The following is a 23,103-nucleotide window of genomic DNA, read 5'->3' as shown; positions in this document are numbered from 1 at the left end:
GGCGAGACAGAGGGGGGTGTAAAAGAGTGGGTGTCGCAATATTAATCAAGGAGTCAATTACTGCTGTGAAGAGGGATGCTATCTTAGCAGGTTCCTCTAATGAGGCCATATGGGTAGAACTTAAAATCAAAAAGGGGGCAAGCACTTTGCTCGGCGTGTACTATAGGCCCCCAAACAGTCAGGGGGAGATAGAGGAACAGATATGGAGGCAAATCTCAGAAGTGTAGAAATAATAGGGTAATAATAGTAGGGGATTTCAACTTCCCCAATATTAACTGGGATAGTCAGAGTGTGAAAGGCTTAGAGGGTGTGGAATTCTTAAAGTGCATCCAGGAGAGCTTTCTGAGCCAGCGTGTAGAAAGTTCTACAAGAGAGGGGGCGGTACTGGACCCAATTCTGGGGAATGCAGCCGGGCAAGTGGTAGAAGTGTCAATAGGAGAGCATTTTGGTGACAGTGACCATAATTCGGTGAGATTTAAGGTAGACATGGAAAAAGACAAAGATGGACCGGAAATAAAGGTTCTAAATTGGGGGAAGGCCAATTTTAATATGATAAGGCAGGATCTGGCCAAAGTGGACTGGGATCAGCTACTTGTAGGAAAATCCACATCAGAGCAGTGGAAGTCATTCAGAAAGGAGGGTACAACGCCAACATGTTTCCGTAAAGGTCAAGGGTGGGACCAACAAGTCCAGGGAACCCTGGATGTCAAGGGATATACAAGAATGGATTAGGAAAAAAAGGGAGACTTTTGGCAGATACAAAGGACTAAAAACAGTGGAAGCCCGAGGAGTATAGAAAGTGCAGGGGGACACTTAAAAAAGAAATTAGGAGAGCGAAGAGGGGGCATGAAAAAACACTGGCGGGCAAAATAAAGGAAAATACCAAGGTGTTTTATAAGTATATTAAGGGCAAGAGGATAACCAGGGAAAGAGTAGGGCCCATTAGGGACCAAAGTGACAATCTGTGTAAAGCCGGAAGATGTAGGTGAGGTTTTAAATGAATATTTTGCATCTGTGTTCACTATGGAGAAGGACGATGTAGGCATAGAAAACAGGCAGGGGGATTGTGATATACTAGAACAAATTAACACTGAGAGGGAGGAGATACTAGCGGTTTTAGCGGGTTTAAAAGTGGATAAATCCCCAGGCCCAGACGAGATGTATCCCAGGCTGCTGTGTGAGGCAAGGGAGGAGATTGCAGGGGCTCCGACACAAATTTTCAGAACCTCTCTAGCCACAGGGGAGGCGTTAGAGGACTGCTAACGTAGTACCATTATTTAAGAAGGGTAGTAGGGATAAACATGGGAATTACAGGTAGACTATCCTTTATCCAAACTTCCGAAAACCCCTAAAAACCAAAAGTTTTTTCGTTCAGCGTAAGTCGTGCGCACGACATGACCAGAGTGGCGCATGACTTACGCTGAGCAGGGTAGGGGGTCACAGTTCCCTCCTGGGTAGGAGATTGCAGGCCGAACCGGGCAGTGTGAAGGAGGTACCGGGAGAGTGAACCTAACAATACAGCGGCCCGTCCGATATTCTTTTCTCCCCCCCGGACCCCCCCCCCCCCGCCGACCCGGACCCCCCTGACCCCGGACCACCCCCCCCCCCCCCCGACCTGAACCGCGGCCCGTCCGATGTTCTTTTCTCCACCCGACCCCCGACCTGATTTGCGGGCCAGCTTAGTAGGAGTCAGCGGATATCTGGCTTTCCAGAGAAGCAGGAAGGGGAATGAGACACGGAACAGTCGCAAGGGGTAGCCTGAACTTTTAAAATTTATATTAAATACAAATTTCCCAGTCTTATAATAATACCTTCTAAAATCCGAAAAATTCCGAAAACCGAAACTCAGCTGGTCCCAAGGCTTTCGGATAAGGAATAGTGTACCTGTACAGGCCAGTGAGCCTAACATCAGTGGTAGGGAAATTATTGGAAAAAATTCTGAGGAACAGAATTAGTCTCCACTTGGAGAGGCAAGGATTAATCAAGGATAGTCAGCATGGCTTTATCAGGGGGAGATCATGTCTAACCAATTTGATTGAATTTTGAGAGGGGGTGACTAGGTGTGTGGATGAGGGTAGTGCAGTTGATGTAGTCTACATGGACCTCAGTAAGGCTTTTGACAAAGTCCCGCATGGGAGACTGGTCAAGAAGGTAAGAACCCATGGGATCCAGGGCAATTTGACACATTGGATCCAAAATTGACTTGGTGGCAGGAGGCAGAGGGTGATGGTCGAAGGTTGTTTTTGTGACTGGAAGCTTGTGTCCAGTGGTGTACCGCAGGGATCAGTGCTGGGTCCTTTGCTGTTTGTAGTGTACATTAATGATTTAGATAGGAATGTAGGAGGTATGATCAGTAAGTTCGCAGGTGACATGAAAATTGGTGGAGTGGTAAATAGCGAGGAGGGGAGCCTCAGGCTACAGGACGATATAGACGGGTTGGTCAGATGGGCAGAACAGCGGCAAATGGAATTTAACCCTGAACAGTGGGAGGTGATGCATTTTGGGAGGACTAACAAGGCAAGGGAATACACAATGAATGGTAGGACCCTAGGAAAGAGAGAAGATCAGAGGGACCTTGGTGTGCATGTACATAGATCCCTGAAGGCAGCAGGATAGGTAGATAAGGTGGTTAAGAAGGCATATGGGATACTTGTATTCTATGCTTCGGCTAATGAAGGCAAGAGCAGGGAGGTTATGATGGAGCTGTACAAAACGCTAGTTAGGCCACAGCTGGAATTGTGTGTGCAGTTCTGGTCGCCACGCTATAGGAAGGATGTGATTGCATTGGAGAGGGTGCAGAGGAGATTCACCAGGATGTTACCTGGGCTGGAGCATTTCAGCTAGAGAGACTGGACAGGCTGGGGTTGTTTTCCTTAGAGCAGAGAAGGCGGAGGGGGGGGGACCTGATTGAGGTGTACAAAATTATGAGGGGCATAGATAGGGTAGTAAGAAAGGAACTTCTCCCCTTAGTAGAGGGGTCAATAACCAGGGGGCATAGTTTCAAGGTAAGGGGCAGGAGGAAAAGCTTTTTCACCCAGAGGGTGGTTAAAATCTGGAACTCACTGCCTGAAGGGGCGGTAGAGGCAGGAACCCTCACAACATTCAAGAAGCATTTAGATGAGCATTTGAAATGCCATAGCCTACAAGGTTACGGACCAAGTGCTGGAAAATGGGATTAGAATAGACAAGGCTTGATGGCCGGCGCGGACACGATGGGCCGAAAGGCCTCTTTCTGTGCGGTATAACTCTGATTCTATAATAAAAGGAATCTCTACATTTACTGGTGTCTCAACTTTTCTTGATTTAGGTTTCAAAAAAGTGTCAAGGGCCATCCTGATGAAAGCAGCACACAATTCCCCCAGACTAAAATCCTCATGTTTTACTTCAAGACGTCTCCAGAAGTTATACTAAACATATATAAAATACTGGTTCGGCCCCAGCTGGAGTATTGTTTTAAGTTTTGGGCACCACACTTTAGGAAGGACGTGAAGACTTGAGAAGGTACAGAAGAGATGAACTAGAATGGTTCAGAGATGAGGGATTACAGTTACGTGGATAGACTGGAGAAGCTGGGGTTGTTCGCCTTAGAGCAGAGAAGGTTAAGGGGAGATTTGGTAGGGCTGCTTAAAATCATTAAGGGTTTAGACAGAGTAAATAAAGAGAAACTGTTTCCAGTGGCTGAAGGGTCGATAACCAGAGGGCACAAATTTAAGTTGATTGGCAAAACAACCAGAGGAAACATATTGGGAAACATTTTTGCACGAGTGGTTAGGATTTGGAATGCACTGCCCGATAGGGTGGTGGAAATAGATTAAATAGTAGCTTTCAAAAGGGAATTGGATAACTACTTGAAGAAAAATTTGCAGGGACATGAGGATCGAGCCGGGGAATGGGATTAACTTGGAAAGAGCTGACGCAGACTCGATGGGCCAAATGGCCACCTTCTGTGCTGTACTATTCTATGATTCTAATGCACCATCTCCATTTCATTGTAGATGAGGGAATTCTACACAAATTGTCTCTTCCACGCTTTTCAATTGGCTCAGGTGGTGTGATACTGGACCACCCAGAACAGGCAGTCCTAGGTTTGATCTCAGGTATGCTCCAAGTTTATTTCAGGGTAGTCATGGAGAACTACAGTTGGTCTCAGGGTCCCCAAAGTAAGGAAGACAAAAAGGAGCCCAGATAACTACTTCCAATTGCTATTCAGTGATGCCTTACCAGAAAGTGTGAATATTCAAATGTAGCTTGTTTGCAAAAGTCACCTGTGTGAATAGCATGCCAACATTTACTATCTAGAACGTCAAGAAAGCATGGCCACTTGGGTAAGATATTGGAGATCTACTATCAAGTGAACCATGCCCCAGCATCAGTCACCATTTCAGAGGGAGAAGCATAAAAATAGAATAAGGTCTGTCTCGATCCAGCAATTTTTAAGTGTGAAAGATATGAACCAGGTTCAACTGAGAGACACTAGTAACTGTAAATACATTCCACCTTAATATCTATGATTAGGTGGCGAGAGGAATATTATTTCCCTTCAATTTGCCCAATTAGATTTGACTATATTTTGGCTTCAACTTCATGGATTTCCTGTCCCACAAGAAATGAGCTTAATTAAAAATATCTCATAAAATAGCTGGTTTAACACATAATTTGTTCCCAACATCACACGGGTACCATGTTATGTGATTTGTAAGTGTCACAGTCACAAATGGGTTTGACAAGGGGATCATGAACTAAATACAGACACCGAATGGGCGGCAATATCTTTATAACTCATGAACCTGTTGTCATTATACAATACACCATTTATAACCTAGATGGGAAAGTGTCAGTGATTCATTGCATTTCCAATTCTAAAACCACCGAGAACTAAAACTTTTGCAATGGTGCAGCAGCCAGCAGTCTAACAATGCAATCTGATGTACAGGTTTGCTATAGCACATTGCTATCAATTCTTTGTAACCAAGATGTCCAATGGAATCACACTAAACATAGGGTCACTCATTCATATTGCACTATACATATGCTTGCTATTAAACCAAAGGTCAACACAATATTTCCCTTGAGCAGTTATCAGTTTAATATTAAAAGTTGTATTTTTACAGTGTTTAGCAACTTGATTGCTCATGGAGAAAATGGCAGCTAATTAACATACACACACCATAACATTCAAAATATGCATATTTTACATATGTTGAAGTTACAATGCAAGTTTAATGTGCAAAATACCACATTATAAACTAAATCACAGTGCTTCACAAAATCAAATCACTGCAATTCGTCTTTTTTTTTTTAAAAAAAGAGAAAAGATTATTCCAATAGCAGTAACATGAAAAGTTGTCAGATCCTTTTCCTAAATTATAGGCCTAGATTCACCAGTTTAAAAAAAAAATCTCAATGTCATCTTAAAACTTCACCTACCATATTCCTCCAGATACTCCACAATGTGCTTTACTATAAATGGAACTCCATTCCCTGGATAATATCCTTGTTGCTGTAGCTCATTAAGAGGAACTCCAAAAATTTTGTTAGTAGTTAATGAGTTGCTGTTACCCGGAGAAGGAGAGAAGCTCTTCCTCATATCTTCCCTCAGCCAAAAAGCAAAGCCGTTTTTGTCTATACAAAAAATAAAAAGTACATCAGCACACAGATCTTCCTTTATTCTAATTTCAGCTTACAATAGTTTAAGCATTCAAGACAAGTGAACTTTGCCTTCACTGTATCTTCAGAAATAGAAAAATTCCCATCGTTATAAAATAGGAACAATCTCCAATTCTATTTATAATTAAAGTAGAACTGCAAATATGGAATATGTGCATGAAAATTCAAAAAGAATTTTTGAACAAAAGTACATTATACAAACCCACCCCCACCAACTAAATTGGAAACTTTGTTACATCCAAATTATTTCCATAAATTAAGTAAAGACTATAGATATAAAATATAAACAGATCACATTTTTTCTAAACTTACACCAAGTAACAGCAACTCATTGTTCCTGATAAAGACTTCAAGTAGAATCAAAATTATTCCATAATCAAATATCTTAAAAGTATGGGGCTTCTCTAATAGTTCAGCTCCTCAGATTTATTGACAAGGAAGGTCCCAGGTTCTATGTGCCAAGTTTGCTGTTGTCAGCCGAAACAACAGTAGGGACACTACAACTGGTTTCAGTCCCATGGGTTAGGAAGAGGGAAAACAATTTTAATCTATTAAGGTTTCATCCGCTGATTGCTATCCACCAATTAAGTGTGCATGTGCATGTTGGGTCCATCACTGACTACAAGAGCAAAAACACCAGCCCCCCGGTTAGCGATGCCTCCCTTCCAGAGGAGCTTAACAACTTCTACGCTCGCTTCGACAGGGACAACAGGGACCCGGCTACCAAAGCCTTGCCACCCCCGGAAGACCAGGTGCTCACTGTCGACCTCTGACGTAAGGGGTGTTCTACGCGGAGTGAACACACGAAAGGCTGCTGGACCGGATAGCATCCCTGGACGGGTACTCAAGGAATGCGCTGATCAGCTGGCTGTCTTCACCGCCATCTTCAATCTGTCATTGGCCCAGGCAGTAGTCCCTACATGCTTCAAGACCGCTACCATTATTCCTGTTCCAAAGCAAACGGCTGTGACGTGCCTGAACGACTATCGACCTGTCGCACTCACACCCATCATAATGAAGTGTTTCGAGAGATTGGTCCTGGCTCACATCAAAGCCAGTGTTCCCGCCTCTCTTGACCAACACCAGTTTGCCTATCGTGCAAACAGATCAACGGAGGATGCAATCACAACTGCTCTACACTCTGCACTGAATCACTTAGATGGTAAAGAGACCTACATCAGAATGCTGTTCATAGACTACAGCTCAGCATTCAACACTATCGTCCCCAACAAGCTGGCCACCAAACTCCACACTCTTGGCCTGAACACTTCCCTCTGCAACTGGACCCTGGACTTCCTAACAAACAGACCCCAGTCTGTCAAATTAGGTAACCACACCTCCCCCCACCGACCCTGAACACGGGGGCCCCACAAGGATGTGTGCTGAGCCCCCTCCTCTACTCCCTCTTCACCCACGACTGTGTGGCTGTTCATGGTTCCAACACCATCATCAAGTTTGCGGATGAAAGCACGGTAGTAGGCCAGGTCACCAACAACGATGAGTCAGCCTACAGGGAGGAGGTCCAGCATCTCGTGAAGTGGTGCGCCGATAACAACCTGGCCCTTAACATCAAGAAAACCAAAGAAATCATTGTGGACTTCAGGAAGTCTAAAGGCGGAAGTCACACCCCCATCCACATCCATGGGGCTGTGGTGGAAAGGGTGGACAGCTTTAAGTTCCTCGGAGTCCACATCACGGAAGACTTCTCCTGGTCCCTCAATACCTCCTCTCTGGTGAAGAAGGCCCAGCAGCGCCTATATTTCCTAAGGAGGTTGAAGGGATGTAACCTGTCACCCCTGATCCTCTCTAACTTTTACCGCTGCACAATAGAGAGCATCCTGACGAACTGTATCACAGTATGGTATGGCAGCTGTAGCTATGACCGGAAAGCCCTGCAGCGGGTAGTCAAAACTGCCCAATGCATTACCGGCACCCAGCTACCGACCATAGAGCACATATACCAGAAACGCTGTTTACGGAGGTCACGGACCATCATCAAAGACCCTACCCACCCCAGCCACAGTCTGTTCGCCCTCCTGCCATCTGGGAGACGCTACAGATGCATTCGCACCCGAATGACCAGATTTAGGAACAGCTTCTTTCCCAGGGCTGTCATCCTACTGAACTCCACAAATAAACTCTAAAGCCTGCACATCTGCCAATGCACTTTATTATGGTTATGCTTATGTTAATGTATTACAAGCCAAATGAATGTTGAATGTTTAAATGTCTTAATCTAAATGTACACTCTCGGGAGCCACAAGCCTACATTTCGTTGTACTGCACTTGTGCACTAACAATGACAATAAAGTTGATTAGGATTATGATCAGGCTAGATAGTCATGTTTACCCATGAATTAATAGCTAAATTCACACATGAAAAATGGTCACTTGCTATTATACCGGAGGCTTATTAAATCCTTATGTGCATGGAGTCTACACCTTCAGGAAAGGAAAGGTATTTTTAAAATACAGGCATTGTAAGAGTGGTAGCAGTTTTAAAAGTGGGAAATTCCTTAAAGCAAGCTCTCAATCTGTTGAGGGACAACATGAAGCAGAGTACTTTCCCTTCAAGATTTTGAGGACCAAAACATGCAAAATAGAAGGGGCAAGTTGACATACATTCTACCAGCATTGAGACGTCCAAGAAAAACTGATTGCCCAATCTCTTGACTGGGGAAAGCTTTGCACAAAACATGACAGCAGTCAATAAAAGTTACTTAAGAACAGATCTTGAGTTGAGTTGTTCATGGGTAGTCTGCAGTTTGAAACATAGTTGTGATCTGGAACTATTAACTTGGCCTATCCCTTTAAAAAAAATAGACCACAAGGGAATCCTATTGTTACAGCCACTGGATTAGGTGATCGTATTTATAGATATCAGGTAGTATGGACCCGCTGCAGCACACAAAGGACCGCTTACAGGAATAACCAGAACCCCTGTACCAAAGAGAATATCGAAATTTGTAACACTTGTCAATGCCAGTCTCTCTTTTCTAAAAGACTGTTTTGAATGTGTAGCAAAGCACAACATGGGTCTCCAATGCCATTACTCATAGAAAGCTGGATGACATGCTGTTCCAGGTCAGGAGCACTGTCATGTAATGCACAATGTGTTATTTTGCTGTCACGGTGAAACAGAATTTGATTAAGATCACCAAATCGGATTCTGTTCAACAAACACAGGGCTGAATTAATGGAGTTTAATGGCTCTTTAAGCCAGAACCTTGAGTTACTTTATTTTTCTTTTTAAACTGTGGCTGATGAAATCATTTGAGGCTACAGGCAATGGATCCTGCAGTTTCACCCTTTGTATCTTTCGTATTTTTAAGTGTGACACAAACTTGAGTGCAACACTTGAAGCATAACCGATAGGAAATGCACACTGGACATACATTTTTTTTTAATACTGTCAAATCTACAGTGATGCTACTCATGCAAAGTCAAAGGATGCGCTGTTTTACAAGGTCAGGAATGTTGTACCATTAAGGTAGAGCTGCATATCTCCAAAATGACATTGCCCAATTGTTGTTAAACACTGGCATTATACACAGGTCGATTAAAAGTCTACTATTAACTAAGCATAGGGCAAGTTCACAGAGTTGTCAATTAAGAGACTACAGGCTTTTTTTTTTTTTTTTTATATAAATGTGTTTTCAGGATGCGGAAACAGCCACATTTATTGCCCATCCCCTAGTTGCCCCGGGAAGGTTGTGTTGGGCTTTCCCCTTGAACCATTGCAGTTCTTATGACTCTGGAATAGTTCCCATGGATTGGAGGGTAGCTAATGTAACCCCACTATTTAAAAAGGGTGGTAGAGAAAAAACAGGAAATTATAGACCGGTAAGCCTGACATCGGTAGTGGGGAAAATGCTAGAGTCCATTATAAAAGATGTAATAGCAGAGCACTTGGAAAACAGCGACAGGATCAGACAAAGTCAACATGAATTTACAAAAGGTAAATCATGTTTGACTAATCTACTGGAATTTTTGAGGATGTAACTGGTAGAATAGATAAGGGAGAACCAGTGGATGTGGTGTATTTGGACTTTCAGAAGGCTTTCGATAAGGTCCCGCATAAAGATTAGCGTGTAAAGTTAAAGCACATGGGATTGGGGGTAAGGTACTGTCTTGGATAGAGAACTGGTTGGCAGACAGGAAGCAAAGAGTTGGAATAAACGGGTCTTTTTCCGAGTGGCAGTCAGTGACCGCAGGGATCGGTGCAAGGACCCCAGCTATTCACAAAATATATATAAAAAAATGATCTAGACAAGGGAACGAGATGTAATATCTCCAAGTTTGCAGATGACACAAAGCTGGGTGGGCGTGTGTGCTGTGAGGAGGTGCAGAGAAACTCCAGTATGATTTGGATAGGTTGGGTGATTATACTGCATTTGCCATGCATCTGCCCAATGTGGATAAATGTGAGGTTATGCACTTCGGTGGCAAAAACAGGAAGACAGATTATCTGAACGGCAATAGATTGGGAAAAGGGGAAGTGCAACGAGACCTGGGTGTCCTTGTGCACCAGTCACTGAAGGTAAGCATGCAGGTGCAGCAGGCGGTTAAGGCAGCAAATGGTATGTTGGCCTTCATAGCGAGAGGATTCGAGTACAGGAGCAAGGATGTCTTGCTGCAGTTGTACAGGGACTTGGTGAGACCACATCTTGAGTATTGTGTGCAGTTTTGGTCGCCTTATCTGAGGAGGGATGTTCTTGCCATGGAGAGAGTGCAGCGAAGATTCACCAGACTGATACCTGGGATGGCAGGAATGACTTATGAGGAGAGATTGGGTCGATTAGGATTATATTCACTAGAGTTTAGAAGAATGAGGGGGGATCTCATTGAAACTTATAAAATTTTAACAGGACTAGATGCAGGAAGGATGTTCCCGATGGCGGGGGAGTCCAGAACCAGAGGTCACAGTCTAAGGATAAGGGGTAAGCCATTTAGGACTGAGATGCGGAGGAATTTCTTCACCCAGAGAGTGGTGAACCTGTGGAATTCTCTGCCACACAGGGCAGTTGAGGCCAATTCATTAAATATATTCAAGAAGAAGTTGGATATATTTCTTGAGGCTAAAGGGATATGGGGAGAAAGCAGGGACTGAGTACTGAATTTGGATGATCAGCCATGATCTGATTAAATGGCGGAGCGGGCTCGAGGGGCCGAATGGCCTACTCCTGCTCCTATCTTCTATGTTTCTTATGGTGATGGTGTGTCCCCCCCTCCCCGAGAGTGTTAGATAGGAATTACAGGATTTTGACTCCAATGAAGGAGTAGTAGTACATGTGCAAGTCAGGATGGTGTATGACTTGTGATGGTGTTCTCATATTGTTGCTTGTGCTCCTCAGTGTTAACAATTACAGGGTAGAAGCTGATGTCGAAGTAAGTTTTGCACATTGCATCAGTACGCCCTATATATATATAAATAATATTGTAGTTACAGTGCGCCAGGGGTGAATACAGAGCTCAATTGCAGGGGCATCAATCAAGCAGTATTCTTTGTCCTGAATATCATTGAGCTTAAGTGTTGTTGCAGGTGCACCCATCCAGGCAAGCAGTCAGTAAACATTTCACCACATTCCTGACTTGAGCCTTGTATCATATTTGACCTTGAAACGAGCTTCCGATCACATATCCGCGCTATAACTAAGACCGCCTATTTCCACCTCCACAACATCGCCCGTCTTCGCCCCTGCCTCAGCTCATCTGCTGCAGTAACGCTCATCCATGCCTTGGTTACCTCCGGACTTGACTATTCCAATGCACTCCTGGCTAGCCTCCCACGTTCTACCTTACATAAACTTGAGGTCATCCAAAATTAGGCTGCCTGTATCCTAACTAGCACCAAGTCCCGTTCACCCATCACCCCTGTGCTCACTGACCTACATTGGCTCCTGGTTAAGCAACGCCTCGTTCTCAAAATTCTCATCCTTGTTTTCAAATCCCTCCATGGCCTCGTCCCTCCCGAGCTCTAATCTCCTCCAGCCCCACAAACCCCACCCCCGAGATATCTGCGCTCCTCTAATTCTGGCCTCTTGAGCATTCCTGATTTTAATCACTCAAACATTGGTAGCCATGCCTTCAACTGCCTAGGCCCCAAGCTCTGGAATTCCCTCCTTAAACCTCCCTGCCACTCTTTCCTCCTTTACAACGCTCCTTAAAACCCTTGACCAATCTGCCCTAATTTCTCCTTATGTGGCTCGGTGTCAAATTTTGTTTTATAACACTCCTGTGAAGCGTCTTGGGACGTTTTACTAAGTTAAAGGTGGTTGTTTACTATTATTATTTCAGGGGTTAGAAGGTAAGCCACTCATTGCAGAGTACCCTGCCTCTGCCCTGTATTTGTAACCACAATGTTGATATGGCTGGCCCAGTTAAGCTTCTCGTCAATTGTGACCCCCAGGACGTTGGTCGGGGACTCAGTGATGGTGGTGCCGTTGAAAATTATGGGGAAGCAGTTGTGCCTGGTCTTGTTAGAAATAATCAATGTCTGACATTTATGTGGCACAAATGGGGTCCTGCTGTGGGTTGGCATACCAGCTCTAGTATTTTGTGTTCTTGGGAGTTACTTTGTTTATGCTTTTCTCTGAAGTGTGATACAAAGTTGAGTGCAACACTTGTCAGGCAGAACATGCACGCTAGAAGTGCCATTTTTATATTTCTCATGGATCTTGTGTGACATACTTACTTGAAATGAGGATCTGCAGGTTAGGGAAGGGTTTGTATGTATTCAGGAGGGGATGTGGAAGCAGTTAAGGAGACAGGGCTAGTTCAGAGAGTTGTGAGTAGTTATGGGGAGAAAAGAATTTGGGGAGTTATTGAGTACTTTGGATTGAGTGAGGTACTATTACTTGGGTAGGGCCATAGGGCGATGAGAAGTCAGGTTGGCAAGCAATTAGTTGGGAATTCAACAAGGAGGGGGCAGGGACATTGTACCTTGGGCAAGTAGGTACTGGAGAATGGGAATAGCAGAATATTTTTTGCTCAAAAATCATTATACGCTTGACATAGATACATTGCTAGCACAGCTGTGATTAGTTAGAATGCTTATATTTTCCAAAATATAACAAAGGCTTTGATTACCCATCACCTCTACGTAAACAAGAGGCGCTTTGAAAATTCAATTGGTTTGGCTTTTATTTAGGAAAAAGCTGTTTGACAGTCCATATGGGAGTACATGAGTGCGTGTTTGTATGTAGATGTGCGAGCCATGTGTGCACGTGTCCATGTGTGTGTATAGCTGTCTAACGTATGCTGTCTCTTTGAACTTAAAAATTAAAACACTTGATAACATGGGAAACATTAGCCAAAAAATGTATTCTGCAGCTTGCCTACAAGTTACTTGGAAAAACTTGAAGAAAATGAAACCTTTTGCACCATGAGAAGATGCATCCACCAAGTCTCAAGACAATCTGACAGTCACAGAAATTGTGCACCATCACTCTGGGTCACAATATCGACTTTAACCTATGCTTTTGAGAGAGGCTGAGGTCTTTACATAAAGGCATTAGCAAAGCTATTCAAATGCAAAGACAACTTTATAGGCAATTTTTGATCATGTTACTATGAACTATGTTACAAGCCTCATTTTTAAGCCCATACTCTGCAGGTTAAGGGTAAAAAAAAAGCTGCACAAACTTTTTTCCCCAAAAAGTGATTTGACTGGTTCACCTTTTCTTCTTTAAAAATACAAATATTTATTTTGTTCTCGCTAACAACATAGATTGTCGTCATTCTGACCAAAATGCTCAATGGATGAAACTAACACATCACAGCAATGCAGAATGCTTCCAGACTCTGATTTTACAAAATTGGTTCCAATGTCGCAGTGCAAGCATCCAACACTGCCCTATTGATGAGGGTGGGGTACAAACTCCAAGACTGCCCAGCACAATGCTTTACATCGCCTTAACCACTTGGCCAACTTGCCACTTTAAAGAGACAATTGAACTGATTTTACTCAAATAGGTGCAATGACACATTGCAAGCAAGCATTCAATACTGGCCTGCCATGATATAGGTTCTCCTGACTGGCTATTGTGGAATTTTTTTTAAATGTCATTAGCAGTTTCTCATTGGTATTTTTTCCAACCACTTTCCTCACGAGAGATCAGTGTATCAGAGAATACAAGAGAGAAAAACAAACTACTAAATCTCCTCTGGCATTGCTCACTATGAGTCAGATGGCACACTGTTTTGCAACAATAGAATTGTCATAACAGCGGATTATCAGGGCCATCGATTTACAGTGACTAAGTCGAAGTGCAGTTTTATTATATAATATTCTAGAATTGTCCTAATGTTTCAGGAATTGAATTCCCAAATCCTGTTCATTTTTCTATTAGAACTGTAAATTAATTGATGATATTACATATTCCTTTACCCAAATACTTGCTCTTTTTAAAACCCAGGAAACCCTTCAGGATTGTAGACAAGATGCACAGATTGGAGGTAGGTACCCAGTGTTTAGCAATGTTAGGGAGTTCCTAAGCTTCCGTAGCACTCATGGGGGTGGGTCCATGGGAAGGGGTCTGGCAGCACTCAAGGAGGGAGAAATTTCATATTTAAAGAGCATACGATTTTTGTTAAAAAAACATTATAGCCCGGAATTTGCAGTCTGGATGATGATGAACTGGCAGCGGTCACCATCATTCCACCAGTGAAATCACTCAAATCAGACAAATACTTCAGCTCTTCCGCAGTAATTACGCTGTTAAATTCCCCACTAAAAGTTAGGCCCAAAGGGATTAGGTGTAACTGGGGTTTTAACTGTGTATTGACTGCTAAACAAAGGTTATGGGCTTGAAAAACAAATTTTAATTTTGTGCAATGTCAAATTTATCCATTTTAATAAAAATTTAAATTTTTAAGAAACTTTAAAGTTTGTTCATCTTTATTTCAGGTTTGCCTTTTCCCTATGCGAGAGCCCCAATCTTAATTTTGCTCTAACATTTTTAAATAGTTAGAATTTTAAGAGCTTACTCACTGTCTGAGAATTCTGCGTTTTGATTGGCTGCTTAGACAGCTTGTTGATGTCACAGCAGCTCGCACTAGAGGATCCCCAATATACACTGTTGATTTGAATTACGCATCAGAAAACCCAAACTTCGACACAGAGGTCACGAGATCTTTGTGCGAAGCTTACTTCAGGGGCAGTGGCGAAAGCTTTGCTTCGCCACTGACAGCAAATTCCAGGCCTATAATTTTGTTCATTTGAAGTAGCCCTGATTTTTTTGAAGCATTTACTGGCTCCTGTTTTTCACCTTTCTATACTGCTCTGATTTTTTCAACATTTTACTGCTAATTTTTTTTTCTAGGTTTTGCTGCTCTAACTTTTCCCCAAGAGCTACTGGTCCATTCTCCTCAAAGATATGGAATTGGGCTATCACAACATTATCTCAAGAAAAACACAACACTGAAAAATTCCATCACAGGCACAGTAAATGCCAAACAGAAATTTACATAAGAGTTTTCAGTGTATTTTAAAATTAAGCATTGTGACCCACTACCAAATTAATTATTTACTAGCTGATCTCCATGGCACTGCATATGGGGAGTCAAGAACAAGAGTTATAGGGCAGCAGGAAATAGGACAGATGTAATTCGTTCCACATTTCAAAGTCATGCATTTTTAGTACTGAGGGAGTGCTGCACTGTCAGAGGTGCCATCTTTCGGATGTTAAGCCAAGGCCCTGTCTGCTCTCTCAGGTAGACGTAAAAGATCCCATGGCACTATTTCGAAGAGCAGGGAGTTATCCCCGGTGCCCTGGCCAATATTTATCCCTCAACCAACATAACAAAAACAGATTATCTGGTCATTCTCACATTGCTGTTTGTGGGACCCTGCTGTGCGCGAGCTGGCTGCCAAGTTTCCCACATTCCAGCAGTGATTCCACTTCAAATGGTGCTTCATTGGCTGTAAAGCGCTTTGAGACGTCCAGTGGTTGTGAAAGGCGCTGTATAAATGCAAGTCTTTCTTTCTTTCTATTTCCATTATAAATTGCCATGTCAACATTTCTAATGGAAACTGCCTATATAAACTGGTCACGCTGTAACTACACCCTCCTGTTGGTGTTAATTCTGCAATGTCTCAACTGGCAGGAGGATGTAAATACAGCATAACATGTTTGCATAAGCAGTTACCATTTTAAACGTATGGAGAAAGTTGAGAGGAAGTGTGCACAGACTAGCTTTTATTAGTCAATCTCCTTCGACTTTGCACATGGTGAGCCAATGTCCTCTTTTTCCTGTCTCCAATGTCTTGAGTGTTGCTGTTTCTTTTCTACTTTTGTCACTTTCTATTCTGCTTCTTTCCCCTTGAGATCTTTTTGCTTTTCTCTGTCCTCATCTGCTTCTCTCTTTTTATTCTTCCTTTTTGGGTTAGAGGTGGTGGGTGAAATGGTATGGTGTGATAGGGAAAGAAGCCGCCAATAGCCTCATACTACAATTGGGGTGGAGACAAGAACAAAACATGGCCCTGGGCAGCTATCTAGCTTTGCACCCCCTCATCCCATCATGAGATTTATGAGAACCTGGTGGCCAGATTGCACAACTTCAGGGCAAAATAATCTCACTATAATAGCAACTATTGTGTATCTCACTGTGGAACAGCTTTATTGTTGAAAAGGCCTTGCACAACACCACCTAGAAGAATAACAGGTAGTACAGGTAGTTAGAAGATTTTAGTGAAACATGTGCACCATGTATTGAATTCAATATACAATATATAATTATCCAATATATGTGTGATTTTGCAATAGGATAGGGAACATTCAGCTAGTGTGTAATTATTACTTTATAACTAAAGTGAAATATTCTTAACAATATTTTACAGAAGAAACCAGAAGATTTGTGAAAGAAGAGATGCTCAATAATTTGGATCAACTGATAACTTAAGGATTAGAAAAAACTGGTATGGCTCATGTCTGTAGACCCTTATGCACACAGAGTTAACTGATCAAAGAATGCAAGATAACATGGCTCGAACTCCAGAAACCTACCTCTGAGCACAGACACGCACTTAAAAAATAACTTATACACCAATCACCCTTAGTGAATAAGCATTTTTTAGCCAGCTATGGTTGCTTGAGATTGTGGCAGAAGATCAACCTGTAGTTCCTCATTGAAGAAACACAGAATTCGTCCAATCTTTCTTGGCAATTAACCTAGAGGAAAGAACAAATGTTTTTAATATACAGTGCAAAGTAACATTATATAAAAAGATATTGGTAATAAAAAAAACATGAAATCAAAGGTCCCTTTTTTAAGGCATTTTATCCCTTTTCTCTCATTTCTCCATACCCTGCTAAGTGGAAAGGACAGGCTGGCTACTGAGCTTCAAGATTAGCCATTATATGAGCAAACTCATTTGAGCCAATGTCCCATTCAATTTTCCCCTCACTGTGAGAAAGTGCTTGGTCTCCACGGTGCCTCCCTCTAGGCTCAGCTGAGACCATTAGAAGATTTTGAATCGGTTTATTTAGCCTATATGGTACTAATAAGTGATAAAAAATCTTAATAAGCCAATACATTTTAATGTTGTGCCAATGTCCTTCTTGCATTATTGCTCTTAACTCATCACCTCAAACTGATCCCACTACTAGTGAAAGGCTTATAAATATTAGTACCTTAATGCAAGAGCAAAATGCTCTCTCCCACCCAAGTTTGGAAGGATGGAATCTATAAACTATGCTGCTGTTCTTCTCTCCCCACCTCAATACACACAGAGTTCAAGTTGACACACCAATTATTATAATTCACTGATTATCTTAATGAAAATGCTGATTAATTCATGCAGGATTTTGGATACATCTTACCACCGTGAGCTGTATTCATCTGGTAAAGAATTTTTGGCACAAAATTCGGATATGGCTTTAGCTCACCAATAACATTTTAGTCCAACTGTTGCTATTATCAAAGGCTAAGGATACATCTTCCACCACGTTCAATATAAAGAGTTACACAAAATAAGAAAATTACTCTTTAAACCTCTCTGTGGAAGTCTCAAAAATTTGGGGCAGACATTTCAAATTCAATAATTTTGGCCAATGGATAAATGCTTCATGATTTGTAAATTTTTGGTAGAGGGGGCAAGAAAGAGTTGTATGTCTACAATATTGTAATAGAAGTCACGCTGCAGAATATTAGAAGTTACAATCCAGATCATGTGGTCAGCTTATCTAGCATAAAAGAACATAAGAATTAGAAGGAGTAGGCCATACGGCCCCTCGAGCCTGCTCCGCCATTCAATAAGGTCATGGCTGATCCTCGACCTCAAATCCACTTTCCTGCCCTATTCCCATACCCCTAAGATTCCTCTGGATCTATCTATCTCAGCCTTGAATATACTCAACAATTGAGCATCCACAGCACTTTGGGGCAGAGAATTCCAAAGACACACAATCCTGAGTGAAGAAATTCCTTCTCATCTCAGTCTTAAAAGGCCAGCCCCTTATCCAAGGACTATGCCCCCTAGTTCTAGACTCTCCAGCCAGGGAAAACTATCTATCTCTCAGCATCTACCTGTCAATCCCCCTCAGAATCCTATACATTTCATTCTTCTAAACTCCAGAGTATTAGGCCCAATGTACTCAACCTCTCCTCATAGGAAAACCCGCTCATCTCAGGAATCAATCTAGTGAACCTTCATTGCACCGCCTCTAAGGCAAGTGTGTCCTTCCTCAGATAAGGAGACCAGAACTGTGCACAGTACTCCAGGTGTGGTCTCACCAAGGCCCTGTACAATTGTAGCAAGACTTCCTTACTCTTATACCCCAACCCTCTTGCAATAAAGATCAACGTGCCATTTGCCTTCCTTATTGCTTGCTGTACCTGCATGCTAACTGTGTTTCTTGTACTAGGATGCCCAAATCTCTCTGAACACCAACATTTGGAAATTTCTCACCATTTTTTTTTTTTTTTTTAATTCTGTTTTTCTATTCTTCCTACCAAAGTGAATAACCTCACATTTCCCCACATTATACTCCATCTGCCAGCTTATTGCCCACTCACTGAAACTGTCTATATTCCTTTGCAGGCTCTTTGCGTCCTCCTCACATCTTACTTTTCCACCTAGCTTTATATCGTCAGCAAACTTGGATACATTGCACTCGGTCCCTTCATCCAAGTCACTAATATAGATTGTAAATAGCTGAAGCCCAAGCACTGATCCTTGCGGCACCCCACTAGTTACAGCCTGCCATCTGAAAATGATCCATTTATCCCTACTCTCTGTTTTCTGTCTGTTAACCAATCCTCTATTCGTGCTAATATATTACCCCCAACCCATGTGCCCTAATCTTGCTTAACAACCTTATGTGTGGCACCTTATCGAATGCCTTTTAGAAATCCAAATATACTACATCCACTGATTCCCCATTATCTAACTCTGCTAGTTACATCCTCAAAAAACTATTATTTGTCAAACATGATTTACCGTTCATAAAACCATGTTGACTCTGCCTAATCATGTTATGATTTTCTGGCACTTCCTTAACAATGGATTCCAGCATTTTCCCAACAACTGGTGTCAGGTTAACTGGCCTGTAGCTCTGTTTTCTCTCTACCTCCTTTCTTGAATAGCGGGGTTACATTTGCGACCTTCCAATCCGCTGGGACCTTTCCTGAATCTAGGGAATTTTGGAAGATCACAACCAATGCATCCACTATCTCTGCAGCCACCTCTTTTAGAATCCTAGGATGTAGGCCATCAGGTCCAGAGGATTTGTCGGCTTTTAGTCCCATGAGTTTCTCAAGTACTTTTTCTCTGCTGATATTAATTACTTTAAGTTCCTCGCTCTCATTAGCCCCTTGGTTCCCCACTTTATTGGTATACTTTGTGTGTTTTCTATTGTGAAGACAGATACAAAATATTTGTTTAAAGCCTCTGCCATTTCCTTGTTCCCCTATATAATTTCTCCTGTCTCAGCCTCTAAAGGGACCAACGCTTACTTTTGCTACTCTCTTCCTTCTTACATATTTGTAGAAGCTCTTACAATCTGTTTTTATATTTCTTGCTAATTTACTCTTATTCTATTTTCTCTCTTTTTTGGTCATCCTTTGCTGGTTTCTAAAGCTCTCCCAATCCTCAGGCTTACTACTATTCTTTGCAACATTATAAGCCTCTTCTTTTAATCTAATACTATCCTTAATTGCTTTAGTTAGCCATGGTTGGATCACTTTTCTCGTGGAGTTTTTATTTCTCAATGGAATGTATATTTGTTGAGAATTTTGGAATATTTACTATATGATTGCCACTGCTTATCTACGGTCATGCCTTTTAATCTAATTTCCCAGTCTACCTTAGCCAACACACCACTCATACCTACATAACTGACTTTAAGGTTAAGACTCTAACGTCAGACTTAAGAATGTCACTTTCAAACTCAATGTGAAATTCATATTATGATCACTCTTTCCTAGAAGATCCTTTACTAATTAACCCTGTCTCATTACATAAAACAAGATCTAAAATAGCCTGTTTCCTGGTTGGTTCCATGACATATTGTTCTAGGAAACTGTCTCAAATATATCCCATGAACTCGTCCTCCAGACTACCCTTGCCAATTTGGATTTGCCCAATCTATATGCAGATTAAAGTCCCCCACAATTATTGTAATACCTTTGCTACAAGCTCCTATTATTTCTTGATTAATACACTGCCCAATGACATAGCTACTGTTAGGGAACCTATAAACTACTCCCACCACTGTTTTCTGCTGTCCAATTGGTCCCACTCTCCTGCTCTTTACTCATACCCCAGCAATTTTTTCATTTTCAAGTATTTATCCAATTCCCTTTTGAAAGTTATTATTGAATCTGCTTCCACCACCCTTTCAGGCAGCGCATTCCAGATCACAACTCGCTGCATAAAAAAATATTTCCTCATGTCGCATCTGGTTGTTTTGCCAATCAACTTAAATGTGTCCGCTGGTTACCGACCCTTCTGCCACTGGAAACAGTTTCTCCTTATTTACTCTATCAAAACCCTTCAGGATTTATCACCATCAAATCTCCCCATAACCTTCCCTGGTCCAAGGAGAACAAGCCCAGTTTCTCTAGTCTCTCCTCGTGACTGAAGTATTTCATCCCTGGTGCCATTCTAGTAAATCTCCTCTGCACCCTCTCGAAGGCATGACATCCTTCCTAAAGTGTGATGCCCAGAATTGGCCAAAATACTCCAGCTGGGGCCTAACCAGTATTTTATAAAAGTTTAGCAGAACCTCCTTGCTTTTGTACTCTATGCCTCTGTTTATAAAGCCAAGGATCTCATATGTCTTTTTAACAGCCTTCTCAACTCGCCCTGCCACCTTCAAAGACTTGCATACGTACACCCACAGGTTTCCCTGTTCCTGCACCCTTTAAAATTGTACCATTTAGTTTATATTGCCTCTCTTCATTCTCCTTACCAAAATGCATCACTTCACACTTGTGTGTTAAATTTCATCTGCCATGTGACTGCCCATTTCACCAGTCTAAGTCCTCCTGAAGTCTGTTACTATCATCCTCACTGTTTACCACATTTCCAAGTTTCATGTCATCTGCAAACTTTGAAATTATGCCCTGTATATCCAAGTCCAGGTTATTAATATATATCAAAAAGAGCAGTGGTCCCAACACTGACCCCTGGGGGACACCACTGCACACTTCCCTCCAGTCTGAAAAACACCAACCATTCACCACTACTCTGTTTTCTGTCCCTTAACCAATTTTGTATCCATGCAGCCACTGTCCCTTTAATACCATGGGCTTTCATTTTGCTAACAAGTCTATTATGTGTTACTCTCAAAAGGCGTTTGAGAAAGTATGTATACATATCAACCACACTACCCTCATCCAACCTCACCGATACTTCAAAGAACTCAAGTTAGTCAAACATGATTGATCTTTAACAAATCCATGCTGGCTTTCATTTATTAGTCCATATTTTCCAAGTGTCAATTAATTTTGTCCCAGATTAATGTTTCTAAATGTTTCCCCACGACCGACATTAAGCTGGTTGGCCTGTAATTGCGTAGTTTATCCCGCTCCTTTTTTAAAAATAAAAACAGGGGTGTAACATTTGCAATCCTCCAGTCCTTTGGCACGACTTCCATATGTAAGGAGGATTGGAAGATTGTCGCCATAGCCTCCGCAATTTCCACCTTTACTTCCCTCAGCAACGTAGGATGCATCCCATCTGGACCGGGTGACTTTTTAAATTTGAGCGCTGCCAACCTTTTAAGTACCTCCTCTTTATTTTTATCCTATCCAATTTCTCTACTACCTCCTCCTTTACTGTGATCTTGGCATCAAGCTCTTTTCAGTACCTCAGCTATGCCCTCTGCATCCGTATGATGATCTTTTTGGTCCCTAATCCTTTGACTACCCTTTTAATGTTTATATGTTTAGAAAAGACTTTTGGGTTCCCTTCAATGTTACCCATTAATCTATTCTCATACACTCTCTTTGCCCCTCTTATTTCCTTTTTCAGTTCTCCCTTATACTGTGTGTCTTCAGCTTGGTTCTCCACTGAATTATGAACCCAACATTTATCCCAAGCTTCCTTTTTCTGTTTCATTTTAACCTCTATATCTTTAGTCATCCAGGGAGCTCTAGCTTTGGATGTTCTTCCTTTCCCCCTTGTGGGAATGTCTAGTCTGTTCCCAAACTCCTCTTTGAAGCCTCCCATTGCTCGTTTACTGTTTTACCTGCCAATCTTTTATTCAAATCCACCTGGGCCAGATCCCTTTTCAACTCACTGAAATTAGCCCTCCTCCAGTTGAATATTTTCACATTTCATTTTTACATCACTGCTATAAACCTAATTATTATCTCTTATCTATCTATCTATATACATATATAAAAAATCAGTTTGTCTGTCGGTGTGTATGCGCGCGGTAAATTCAAAAGTTAGTGTACCTACACATATGTTATATCAAAAGAAAGCTTACGATTAGGGGAGTTTCATAGGCCTGTTTATTTTTTGGTCAGACAAAAATTGTTCGGACAGTTTACAAAAAACGGACAAAATCCGCTCATTTTAACAAAGCTTCTTCGGCGTGACCGACGAGTGGATGGACCAATCGACGGGCCGCATTAGCGTTGAGTGACGTGATGGTTGACCAATCCTACGGGGGAACCGCGGTATGATGCGTCACGGGGGGCATTTCATGGCGTGTGTGGGCGGAGCCTAAGCCTGCGGCCTGCCGTGAGTGCGGGGCCAGGAAAAGAGATAGAGACAGAGACAACCGCGCGGCCCGAGAGACAGCGAGTGGGGGCGCGGCGGCCTGGAGCTGAGCTGAGCTGGGCCCGAGGTGCTAGGCCGCGCACGGGGGCTCCGGGTCGCCGCGCACGGGGGCTCCGGTTCACCGCGGCCGGGCTCTGAGTCCAACCCCTTCCGCGGGGTGTCTTCCTCTCCTGTCGATCTCCTTCCCTCACTCTCTCCTTCCC

At 42.4% G+C, this 23,103-nt stretch overlaps 1 protein-coding gene across 6 annotated transcripts in view; it reads right to left on the bottom strand.

The window, feature by feature from the left end:
• The window catches only part of fam13b (family with sequence similarity 13 member B), a 220,561-nt gene that overhangs the window by 190,529 nt on the left and 6,929 nt on the right, over nt 1-23,103 (bottom strand). For all 6 annotated transcript variants that reach the window (XM_085995563.1, XM_085995566.1, XM_085995564.1 and 3 more), the window contains exons 2-3: nt 16,674-16,838; nt 5,428-5,622 (exon numbers count right to left, since the gene is read on the bottom strand). In XM_085995563.1, the coding sequence (XP_085851689.1) occupies nt 5,428-5,587 (160 nt within the window). In that variant the 5' untranslated portion in view covers nt 5,588-5,622; nt 16,674-16,838. The remainder of the gene's footprint in view (nt 1-5,427; nt 5,623-16,673; nt 16,839-23,103) is intronic.

The sequence above is a fragment of the Somniosus microcephalus genome, chromosome 8, assembly GCF_052327205.1.
Source record: "Somniosus microcephalus isolate GS21.2 chromosome 8, FLI_Smic_1.0, whole genome shotgun sequence".
Classification (NCBI taxonomy): domain Eukaryota; kingdom Metazoa; phylum Chordata; class Chondrichthyes; order Squaliformes; family Somniosidae; genus Somniosus; species Somniosus microcephalus.
Note: the sequence above shows the minus strand (reverse complement) of the source record. Positions and strands in the feature narration are given on the sequence as shown.